Source organism: Palaemon carinicauda, chromosome 25 (assembly GCF_036898095.1).
Source record: "Palaemon carinicauda isolate YSFRI2023 chromosome 25, ASM3689809v2, whole genome shotgun sequence".
NCBI lineage: Eukaryota > Metazoa > Arthropoda > Malacostraca > Decapoda > Palaemonidae > Palaemon > Palaemon carinicauda.
In genome coordinates this window covers 45,756,278-45,769,638 of record NC_090749.1, presented here as the reverse complement: position 1 = coordinate 45,769,638, position 13,361 = coordinate 45,756,278, and the positions used below count along the sequence as shown (strand labels likewise).

The 13,361-nt window shown below is 37.3% G+C and overlaps 1 protein-coding gene across 1 annotated transcript; it reads left to right on the top strand.

The window, feature by feature from the left end:
• Positions 1-6,888: 6,888 nt before the first annotated feature.
• LOC137618999 (uncharacterized) lies at positions 6,889-11,586 on the top strand. The gene is made up of 7 exons (XM_068349199.1): positions 6,889-6,985; positions 7,741-8,083; positions 8,549-8,878; positions 9,071-9,261; positions 9,423-9,564; positions 9,978-10,351; positions 11,366-11,586. The coding sequence occupies exons 1-7, from the start codon at positions 6,889-6,891 to the stop codon at positions 11,584-11,586; spliced, it is 1,698 nt and encodes a 565-aa protein (XP_068205300.1).
• Positions 11,587-13,361: the final 1,775 nt, after the last annotated feature.

The following is a 13,361-nucleotide window of genomic DNA, read 5'->3' as shown; positions in this document are numbered from 1 at the left end:
GCTTTTCCAACAAGGGTTGTAGCTTAGCTAGTAATAATAATAATATAAAGGAACTCACCACTCAGTAAGGGTGTGGCTGGGTGAGCTAGGTGGACTTTTTAAAGCTAGCTTCACATGAGCAGATTGATGATGCGCGGTTTAAATATCAATGAGTGTTAATGAGGCCTTTTCCATGCTGTCCGCTCGGCACTGGAAACTCGCTTGGTTCCAGTACAGCGGCTTACTGAAACCTAGCCGCCACATTGATAACCCGCATGGTTCCAGTATAGCGGCTTATTAAAACCTAGCTGCGGCACTGGTAACCCGCGTGGTTCTATTAAAGTGGCTTATCAAAACCTAGCCACGGGACTAGTAACCCCCGTGGTTCCAGTATAGTGGCTTATTAAAACATACCAGGGGCACTGGTCTCCCCCGTGGTTCCTGTATAACGGCTTATTAAAACCTAGCCGGGGCACTGGTAACACGTTTAGTTCCAATGTAGCGGCTTATTGAAACCTTGCAGCCGCATTGACAACCCACATGGTTCCAGTAAAGGGGTTTATTAAAACCTAACTGCGGCTCAGGCAACCCGAGTGGTTCCTGTATAGCTCTTTATTTAAACCTAGCCGCGGCACTGGTAACTTGAGTGGTTCCAGTATAGCGGCTTATTAAAACCTAGCTGCGGCACTGGTAACCCGCATGGTTCCAGTATAGTGGCTTATCAAAACCTAGCCACGGCACTAGTAACCTCCGTGGTTCCAGCATAGCGGCTTATTAAAACATAGCCGGGGCACTGGTCTCCCCCGTGGTTCCTGTATAGTGGCTTATTAAAACCTACCCGGGGCACTGGTAACAAGGTTAGTTCCAGTATAGCGGCTTATTGAAACCTAGCAGCCGCATTGACAACCCACATGGTTCCAGTATAGCGGTTTATTGAAACTTAGCTGCGGCACTGGCAACCCGATTGGTTCCAGTATAGCGGCTTATTAAAACTTAGCCGCGGCACTGGTAACCTGCAGGGTTTCAGCATAGCGGCTTATTAAAAACTAAGAGGCTGCAGAGGGAAAATCCTTGTGTGAAGACATGCCTCGTAACGAGTGGAAATATTTCCGCACGGTAAAAATCCGCACGTAAGAAGCAAGCCTTAAGAGTTAAGTGTACAAGAAGTTCTTGTGTCCCACCGTATTTACTATCAATATGTGACTATCATAAGTCTTAAATGTTGGCATCCATATACCAAGGCACTTCCCCCAATTTTGGGGGGTAGCCGACACCAACAAAGAAACAAAACAAAAAGGGGACCTCTACTCTCTATGTTCCTTCAGCCTAATCAGGGACTCAACCGAGTTCAGCTGGTACTGCTAGGGTGCCACAGCCCAACCTACCACATTTCCACCACAGATGAAGCTTCATATTGCTGACTCCCCTACTGCTGCTACCTCCGCGGTCATCTAAGGCACCGGAGGAAGCAGCAGGGCCTACTGGAACTGCGTCACAATCGCTCGCCATTCATTCCTATTTCTAGCACGCTCTCTTGCCTCTCTCACATCTATCCTCCTATCACCCAGAGCTTTCTTCACACCATCCATCCACCCAAACCTTGGCCTTCCTCTTGTACTTCTCCCATCAACTCTTGCATTCATCACCTTCTTTAGCAGACAACCATTTTCCATTCTCTCAACCTGGCCAAACCACCTCAACACATTCATATCCACTCTAGCCGCTAACTCATTTCTTACACCCGTTCTCTCCCTCACCACTTCGTTCCTAACCCTATCTACTCGAGATACACCAGCCATACTCCTTAGACACTTCATCTCAAACACATTCAATTTCTGTCTCTCCATCACTTTCATTCCCCACAACTCTGATCCATATATCACAGCTGGTACAATCACTTTTTCATATAGAACTCTCTTTACATTCATGCCCAACCCTCTATTTTTTACTACTCCCTTAACTGCCCCCAACACTTTGCAACCTTCATTCACTCTCTGACGTACATCTGCTTCCACTCCACCATTTGCTGCAACAATAGACCCCAAGTACTTAAACTGATCCACCTCCTCAAGTAACTCTCCATTCAACATGACATTCAACCTTGCACCACCTTCCCTTCTCGTACATCTCATAAACTTACTCTTACCCACATTAACTCTCAACTTCCTTCTCTCACACACTCTTCCAAATTCTGTTGGCATACTTTATAGATAATGAGAACCACTATTAAGGCAAACTAATACTTACGTTAAACATAAACGTGAGGTTGTAAACTGGAGGGTTCGCTCTTGTGACACACGTCAAGGTGGCCGAACTTCCCTCCCGAAGCCCTGAGGAGGGCAACTCCGAATCCAGGCTGCTGCTGCTGCCAGCGTCGATGCTGATGGTGGCTTTAGGCACGTCTGCAAAAAAATAATATATGTTTATTAAATAAAATGTTCTTCCTAATCGGGTAGTTGAATCAGTAGAACTTCAAAAGTTTAAACTCGCAGCAAATGCTTTTATGTTGAATAGCCTGACATAAGTCTTTTTATAGTTTATATATGAAATATCTGTTTTAATGTTGTTATTGTTTTTAAAAGATATTCTTTTAATTTTTCATTACTTCTTATATCGTTTATTTATTTCCTTATATCCTGTCCTCACTGGGCTATTTTTCCCTGTTGGAGCCCTTGGGCTTTATAGCACTTGCTTTTCCAACTAGGGTTGTATCTTGGCTTGTAATAATAATAATAATAATAATAATAATAATAATAATAATCGGCAAATATTACTGGTTATCAATGCAGTTTGTAGCTTTAATAGAAAATTATAATTGTGGAGCAATGATTAGATAAACGAACAAAATAGTAAATTAATAAGCAGATACCTATAAAAATTTTACTACTACTAGTCTTCGGCACTTTTTGCTTTCCCTATATATTATTCAGCATTTCTTCCTCCGTGAGTCTAAAGATTTCTCGTTTACTCTGTCGTCATAAAACCTCTCTATATTTATATTTCATACTTTGTTTGGGCCTGGGCTAGTTAAGGACAGCAATTTTTCTGAATCCAAGAGTGGTGACTCTTTCATAATTAATATTACTGATATAAACGAGGCAACCTGAATCGAATTACATGAATTAATCTCATTGTTGAATCATCTTTTTTATTCATAAATTATTGTTAATTTTCCTTTCAAGCTTACGACCATTTGAGAACATAAATCAGAATAAATACCTAACAAATTTAAATGAGATAAAGAAAAAAAAAATTGCAATTAGGTAAAAATGGCTGATTTTTAGGTTAAGGGAGATTTGAAAGAAACAAGGTTTTACTTCGGTGATGATCTGCACAGAAGAAATATTTACGTTTGCATATTTTAATTGCTAATATATATATATATATATATATATATATATATATATATATATATATATATATATATATATATATATATATGTATGTATAAATATATATATATATATATATATATATATATATATATATATATACATACATATATATATATATATATATATATATATATATATATATATATAAAGTACATATATATATATATATATATATATATTATATACATATATATATATATATATATATATATATATATATATATATATATATATATATATATATATATATATATATATATATATATATATATATATATATATATATATATATATATATATATATATATATATATATATATATATATATACGTATATATATATATATATATATATATATATATATATATATATACGTATATATATATATATATATATATATATATATATATATATATATATATATATATATATATATATATATATATATATATATATATATATATATATGTATATATATATATGAATATATATATATATATATATATATATATATATATATATATATATATATATATATATATACATATATATATATATATATATATATATATATATATATATATGTATATATATATATATATATATATATATATATATATATATATATATATGTATATATATACATATATATATATATATATATATATATATATATATATATATATATATATATATATATATATATATATATATATATATATATATATATATATATATATATATATATATATATATATATATTCATATATATATATATATGTATATATATATATATATATATATATATATATATATATATATATATATATATATATATATATATATATATATGAATAAATTACAACAGTGAGAGAGGAAGAGAAGATAATCATAGGAGTAGACATGAATGGTAGAGTGGGGAAGAGAAGATTTGAATATTAGGAGTTATATGGAGGAAATGGGTTTGGAATTAGATATTAAGATGGGGAGTATATAATAGAGATGGCTCAGAGTGTTGAATTAGCATGTATGAATACATGGTTTCAGAAGTCTGACAAGCACCTGATAACCTATGATAAGGAAGGGTAAGCCAAATAAGTTACGTCTCCGTTAGAAGAGCGGACAAAAATATGCTGAACTCTAAAGTGATTCCGGGTGAAGCATGTTTTAAACACCATAGACTCGTAGAGATGGATTTTGAAACGAGAGGTAGAAAACCCAAGAAGAGATCTAGAATGAATGTTTGGGACCTTAAAGGAGAAGAGAGAGAGAGTAATTTAGGATGATTGTGTGAGAAAGGCGCGTGGAAAGGTTGAACTTAACAGATTTGGAGAGGGTAACAGAAGAAAATATCTGGGTGGGTATGAAAGAAATATGTGCAGGGGAAACGGAGGAATTACTTAGAAGAACCAGGGGATATGGTGTGTCCAAAGCAGAAAAGTGTTGGTGGGACAGAGAGGTGCAAGAATCGGTTAAAAGAAAATCAGGGTATTTAAGGACTAGAAAGTTAAGGCATGCACACCGGGCAGAAGAACTCTACAGAGAAGAAGAAAAAGACTCTCGGGGGAAAGTAAGTACAGCTGTTGAAAGAGCAATAGAAAAATAGAATTAAAGGCTACGAATATGGGAAAAGAAAAGGATATCTATACGATTTCAAACTTGAGGAGTAGGCAGATAGGATTTGGGGCAACTAGGAGTCATCAGGGATAGATATAAAGATATATTACATAAGGATAGAGACATTAAGAGGTGATGGAAAGAATATTTTGAATAACTTTCTTGGGTTAGAGTTCTCTGTCTTGAGGGTACACTCGGGCACACTATTCTAACTTCTCTTCCTCATATTTTGTTAAAGTTTTTATAGTTTATATAGGAAATATTTATTTTAATGTTACTGTTCTAAAATATTTTTTTTCCTCGTTTCCTTTCCTCACAGGGCTATTTTCCCTGTTAGGGCCCTTGGGCTAATAGCATCCTGCTTTTTCAGCTAGGGTTGTAGCTTATCAGGAAATAATAATAATAATAATAATAATAATAATAACAATAATAATAATAATAATAATAATAATAATAATAATAATAATAATAATAATATCAATTATTATTATTATTATTATTATTGTTATTATTATTATTATTATTATTATCATTATTATTATACTGAAAATGAGAGCTAAGAGAAGCACGGAGGGTGGAGGGGCCAGTGGTGAAGATACGGAATACATAAGTGAATGCCCTCTTCACTGAAGAAAATAATGAATCACCAGGTCTATCAGTTTCAGAATGAAATGGTTAAAATACTAGCTACAGAGGGGGGACAATGGATGCTGGACTTGAGAGCAATATGGATGAGTAAATAATGCCTAAAGACTGAGAGGAGACTCTAATATCTATATCTATGCAGAAAGTTGTTATCATGGAAAGTAGTAACTATAAGGAGTTGAACTAACATAGCATGGTTTGAAAGCTTTGGAGAGAGCACTAGATGAGAGATCGAGAGAGATTGTAAATATTGGTAAACAGCAGTATGGATTTATGGGGGGAGAGAGACTGTGGATGCCATCTTTATAGTAATGCAGCTAAAGGAAAAGAAGCTAAAGGAAAAGGAGCTAGAAGAAAACCAAAAGCTCCTCTGTACTTTGGGGGATCTAGAGATGGCTTAGGATATAATACCAAGAAAAAATGTTTAGATGCTCGAGGAAAAGGAAAGTGGAGTCGGAGAAGTTGGTTAGATTGGTAGAGATGATGTACAAAAGAACAGACAAAGGTAATAATAGCTGTTGGGGAAACAAACCTTTGAGATAGTGTTGGATTACATCGGGATTCAGCATTAAGCCCGTTTTTATGTGGTAGTCATGGATGTGTTAAGTGAAGAGATCAGAAACAATGAGCCGTGGGAGTTTTTATATGCAGATGATTTGGTGATTACAATTGAAAATGAGCAAGACTAGCACAAAAGTGTTCTAGAGAAGCGAAGGTCTTTGGAGGGGTGTGTGGCTTGAGGGTAAGTTTGGAAAAGACTGAAGGTATGGTGAACAATAGGAGAGGTAGAAACAGGATAGCCATACATGGAAGTAGAAACTCTGTTATAGAACTGGTGGAATAATTTAAATAATGGGACCTACTATAAGTCCCCACCATCTTACCCTCTCTTGGTCCTATACAACCATAACGTAACCCAAACCCCTTTAACACCATGACTCCCATCCCTTTGTAACTTCTCAACAATTTTCAGGTTAAACAAGTCTTTCTCATAAGCATGCAGTTCTTAGCAAAACCTTAACATGATGGGCCCTCCCAACTTTAGTCTTCTCAGATTCTACCACCATTCTCCTGGTCCCTGCCCATTTACCTCGTGTCTAATCAGTGGTACATTGAGAGCAACACCCGTCTCAACTTTTTACAGACTAACCAGCATGACAAAACTTGACATCCATTGAGATGGCATAGCTAAAAAAAAGACCAAACAAGCAAATGATCCCAGGCACCCAGTCTACAACCATCGTGATACAAGATGACATCTGAAAGCACGGAAGAGCTTCATGACCATGAAAGCACTAGATATCCGAGCTCTAACAAAATACAGACTACTAAATGGAGAGGGAGTGACAGTTAGACCACTAATAATGCCCTCCCTAAACCTAATGAAAACCTGCCCTGTGGATTCTCCCTTACCAGGCGGAAACGGGTCACCCTGAATAGGATAGGAGATAACCTCCAGATATAGGGTTACACAAACTCAGCTGCATGCCCCTACAGTGAGCCAATCCGAAAAAGGAATCCCATTTTCTGTAGCTGACCATTAGGGCCTACCTAAGAACAGCAACCGACACAGCACTCCAATGGATAAAATGTCGAAATAAGATTATGATGATATTATTAAACAACCCATTTCTACCTTTCCACTGTTTCCTACCTTCCCACCTTTCTCCAGGTCAACTACTCTTTTACCATAGCTTTTCCACTTTTGAATTACACTTTATTAACTTATGTCTCTCCTCCAAATGTAAGTCCCTCCCCTATCATATGAGGTCTCCTGCTCCTAACTGACAACCCCTTCAATATATCCCTATACATTTCCACTACACAATACTTTAAATCCCACCCTTCAAAACAGGTCTCGCACAACAAAACGAAAACCCTTTCTATTATACCCAACCCCTCCTTTACCTCATACCTTCATTCCAAACTCCCTCCTTTACCACTTGTCTATATCCCAAACCTCTTCCTTTACCCCAGGTCTCTATCCCCAACCCCCTACTTTACTAAAGGTCTCCATCCTCAACACACTCCTTTACCACAGGTCTCTATCCCCAACCCCTACTTTACCAAAGGTCTCAATCCTTAACTCTCTACTTTACCACAGGTCTCAATCCACAAATCCCTACTTTACCACAGGTCCAATCCACAAACCCCTACTATACCACAGGTCTCTATCCCCAATCGCCTACTTTACCTCAAGTCTCTATTCTCAAAACCCTACAATACAACAGGTCTCTATCCCAAACCCCTACAATACCACAGGTATCTATCCCCAACCCCTTCTCTACCATAGGTATTCATCCACAGCCCCTTCTTCAACACAGGTCTAAATCTGCAGCCTCCTCTAACACAGGTTTCCATCCCCAACCTCGTCCTTTGTCACAGGTCTCTATCTCAAAACACTCCTTTGCCACAGGTCTTTTAATCCAACCACTCCTTTGTCACGGGTATGTATCCCCAATCCATCCATTGACATGGTCTCTATCCCCAACCAATTATTTGCCACAGGTCTCTATCCTCAACCTTTTCTTTCCTAAAGTCTCCATCCCCAAACCAATCCTTTACCATAAGTCTCCATCTCCAACCCCCTCAATTACCATAGGCCGGTATCCCACTCCTTTACCACATGTATGTATCCCCAGCCCACTTCTTTACCACAGGTATCTATCCCTAACCCCTTCCTTTACACAGGTCTCCATCCCCAACCCCCTCCTTTACCACAGGTCTTCATCACAAACCCCCTACTGTACCATAAGTCTCCATCGACAGCCCCTTTAACAACAAGTCTCTATTACCGGTCCCTTCATTTACCACAGGTCTCCATCCCCAACACTATCCTTTAACATAAGTCTCCATCCCCAACTCCATCGTTTAACACAGGTCTCCATCCCCAACCATATCCTTTAACACAGGCCTCCATGCCCAACCCCATCCTTTAACACAAGTCCCTATCTCAAACGCCTTACTGTACCAGAGGTCTCCATCCACAGCCCGTTACTTTACCACAGGTCTCCATCCCCAACCCCTTCTTTTACCCCAGGTCTCTATCCCCAACCCCTCCTTTACCAGAGGTCTCCAACCTCAACCCTTTCCTTTACCACAGGTCTCCATCCCCAACCCATTCCTTTACCCTTTCCTTTACCACAGGTCTCTATCCTCAACTTCTTCCTTTACCACGGGTATCCATCCCCAACTCTTCCTTTACCACAGGTCTCTATGCCCAACCATTTCCATTACCAAAGGTCTCCATCCCCAACCCCTTCCTTTACCACAGGTGTCTATCCCCAACCCCTTCCTTTACCGCAAGTTTCCATCCCTAACCCCTTCTTTTAGCACAGGTGTCCATTCACAACCCCTTCTTTTACCACAGGTCTCCATCCCCAACCCCTTCCTTTACCACAGGTCTCCAACCCCAACCCCTTCCTTTACCACAGGTCTCCATCCCAACCCCCTCCTTTACCGCAGTTCTCTATCCTCAAACCATTTCCTTTACCGCAGGTCTCTATCCCCAAATCCTTCTTTACTACAGGTCTCTATCCCCATCTCATTCCTTTACCACAGGTCTCCATCCACAACCCCTTTCCTCACCCCAGGTCTCCATCCCCAACCCCATCCTTTAACACAGGTCTCCATCCCCAAACCCATCTTTTAACACAGGTCTCTATCCCCAACGCCTTACTGTACCATAGGTCTCCATCCACAGCCCCGTTTCTTTACCACAGGTCTTCATCCCCAACCCCATCCTTTACCGCAGGTCTCTATCCCCAAACCCTTCTTTTACCACAGGTCTCTATCCCCAACCCCATCCTCCTACTATACCATATGTTTCCATCCACAGCCCCCTACTTTACCATAGGTCTCCATTTTCAACCACTTCCTTTACCAAAACTCTCTATCCTCAACCCCACAGTCCCCTACTTTACCACAGGTCTCCATCTCCAACCACTTCCTTTACTAAAGCTCTCTATCCCCAATCCCCTACTTTACAATAGGTTTCCATCCACGACACCCTACTTTACCACAGGTGTCCATCTCTAATCTCCTCTTGCATTATAGGTCAACTACTCCAACTCCATCCTTTACCACAGGTCCCAATCTCCAACCTCCACTTGTGTCATAGGTCTCCTTCTCCAACGCCATCCTTTACCACAGGTCCCAATCCCCAACCTCCACTTGTGTCATAGGTCTCCTCCAACTCCATCCTTTACCACAGGTCTTAATCCCCAACCTTCACTTGTATCATAGGTTTACTTCTCCTACTCCATCCTTTACCACAGGTCTCAATCCCCAACCTCCACTTGTATCATAGGTTTCCTTCTCCAACTCCATCCTTTACCACAGGTCTCAATCCCCAACCTCCACTTGTATCATAGGTCTCTTTCTCCAACTCCATCCTTTACCAAAGGTCTCAATCCCCAACCCCTTCCTTTACAATCCCCAACCCCCTGCTTTACAACAGGTCTCCTTCCTCAACCTCCTCCTTCACCACATATCTCCATCCCCAACCTCCTCCTTTACAACAGGTCTCTATCTTCAACCTCCTTCTCCACCCCAGGTCTCCATCCCCCACCTCCTCCTGCACCATAGGTCTCCTCCTCCAACTCCATCCTTTAAAACAGGTCTTCATCCCCAACCCCCTCCTTCAAAACAGGTCTCTATCCCCAACCACCTCCTTCACCACAGGTCTCCATCACCAACTTCCTCTGGCACCATAGGTCTCCTTCTCCAATCCCCTTCCTTTACCACAGGTCTCCATCCCCAACCCCTTCCTTTATCACAGGTCTCCTTTGCCAAACTTTATCCTTCACTCCAGGTCCCCCCACTCTTAAAACCAACCCTCCTGATGTCCTAGGCTTTCTCAGATCCACAAATTAGAAAAAGAGAGAAATAAAAGGGATGATCAATACACCATTGCAAAAACAATCCATTCCCATGACACCTTCGCCAGGCTCTTTCCAATATAGTCTGCAAAGTGCTTTGTTGCTTATCGTCATTTCTCTCGCAGCTTTCGGGATGCTGTTTCAATGAGCATTCCACGGGACTCTGTGTGTGTGTGTGTGTGTGTGTGTGTGTGTGTGTGTGTGTGTGTGTATGTGTGTGTGTATGCATGCAAACGAGTTTTGCCAAATTTAATTTTAAATATTCGCTGTAAGCTATCTGCTTAAATCACTAATATTTACTCACGATTTTTAGTTTCTTAATGTTTATCAATATCCAATAAAATAGGTTTTTGTCTTGGGTATTTTTTTTCAGCTTTTGTTAATGATTTTGGAAAAATTGATTAAAATGTTCTTATTCACATTTGCTCATTCATGAAGCCATAGAATATGGAAATTTCACGAATGCTTAAACACGTTAATATTTCATAAATTGAGATAAAAAAATGCATTAAACTAACTTTTCGTGAAATTCAGAAATATTTTCGACTCATTTTGCCATTGTACAAAATAACTGGCAAACTCAATATCATTAATTCACCTTATCTGCTAGTTTAAGATTTTAATTTTTCTTGTCCCTCACATATTCTGTACTTTATAATCCATTTGTTTAACTTTCTTCATTGTCCTCTACTTCCTTATATTCTGATTCACCTTCTCCAAAACATTTTAATAGTCTCTTCCATTCCTTCCATTTATCCACGTAATTTCTCCACCTCGCTTCCCATTCTTCCCTCTCTTTAACACCACAACTCCGTTCCAAACTTCCTTCCTCTTCTTCCCCTTCTTCAGAAGATCCCTGGAATCCATTAAGGAAGACCAAAATGGAACCAGCCCTCCTGAGGCAGGAAGATGGACCCGCTTATCGTCAGGGAGAACAGACGACAACTGTCACTGTGGACAGCACCTTCATAAGGGTGATAGACACTAATAAGGTGCCAAAGCAGAGGTTCCAGGGAGCCCTGAGAGGAAATAGCCATTTGAAGGCTTCAGGTTTACAATTGGACTGGTGAAGAACCAATGAATAGTTAAATTCCAGAGACGTGTTGCTGAAATATACCCTTGGGTAGTATTCATAATATTCTTTCATTACTGTGTGAGGTTAGGAGGGGTTATGTAAATGATTCCAACAAAAAGATGATTATAATCTGTGACTCCAGTAACTTTGGTCTTTGAGGGTTCTGGGCAGATATGGGTTAAGGTAGTTATATCATAAAGGAACAAGTAGGAGACTTGTATCTGTAATTAATTCCAAATAATAGAGTTATCAAGTCACACCCTCTGCAAAAAAAAAAAACCTTTAATAGCAACTAAATTACTAACAGGATGAGAATAAAAAAATTATGCAATACCAGTTTCTGTGGTGTGGGATAAGGGTTTAAAAGGGCATCGTATGGGTATCTATTTTAAAAACCCTACAACTGAAATGACCAAGCAGGTTCTTCAGAAAATTGTACTATTACTGAATTACCTCCTTACGTAATTCACTTATAGGATTAAAGAGAACTATTGGATATTCAGAAGAATCTGGGCACTCGAGTTTCCAAGGAAGAGAGACATGTATCTCGTGTTAATTACGACATCAAAATGTTGGAATTAGCCCAAGATGATCACCAATATGAAACAAAATAGAAAGAAAGTTTTATTTTTTATACACTAACATGAAACAAAATAAGAATAAAATGTTAATCTTATGTACTAATATGGAACTAAATAAAGAGAAAATTTTATTTTTATGTACTAATATGAAACCAAATAAAAAGAAAATGTGATTTTTATGTACTAACATGAAACAACAATAATATATTTTATGCACTAACATGGAACAAAATAAGTACATTTTATTTTTATGTACTAATATGGGACTAAATCAAGAGAAAATCTAATTTTTATGCACCTACAAGGCACAAAGTAAAAAATATATTTTTATGCATTGATATGGATCAAATAATAATAGAATGCTATTTTTATGAACTAATATGAAACCAAATAAAAAGAAAATCTAATTTTTATGCACTAATATGGAACAAAATAAAAAGAAAATGTTATTCTTATGCACTAATATGGAACAAAATAAAGGGAAAATGTTATTCTTATGGCTTAATATGAAACATAATAAAAAGAAAATTTTATTTTTATGCACTAATATAGAAAACAATATGAAAGACAATTTAATTTTTATGCACTAATATGGAAGAAAATGTTATGCCCTAATATGGAACAAAATAAAAAGAAAATGTTATTTTTATGTACTAACATGAAACAAAATAAAAAGAAAATGTTATTTTTATGTAATAGCAAGAAACAAAATAAAAGAAAAATTATTCTTATGCACCAATATGAAAAAAAAAAATAAAGAAAATTTTTTATTTTTATGTACTAACATGGAACAAAATACAAAAAAAAATATTTTCATGCACTAACATGGAACAAAATAAAAAGAAAGTGTTATCTTTATGCACTAACAAGGAACAAAATACAAAGAAAATATCTTTATGCATTAACATGGAACAAAATACAAAGAAAATGTTATTTCTATGCACTAACAAGGAACAATATACAAAAAAAAATTTTTTTATGCACTAACATGGAACAAGATAAAAAGAAAATGTTATTTTTATACATTAACAAGGAACAAAATAAAAAGAAAATGTTATTTTTATACACTAACAAGGAACAAAATGGAAAGAAAATTTTATTTCTATGTACTAACATGAAACAAAATAAAAAGAAAATGTTATTTTTATGTACTAGCAAGAAACAAAATGAAGGAAAAATTAAGAAAATT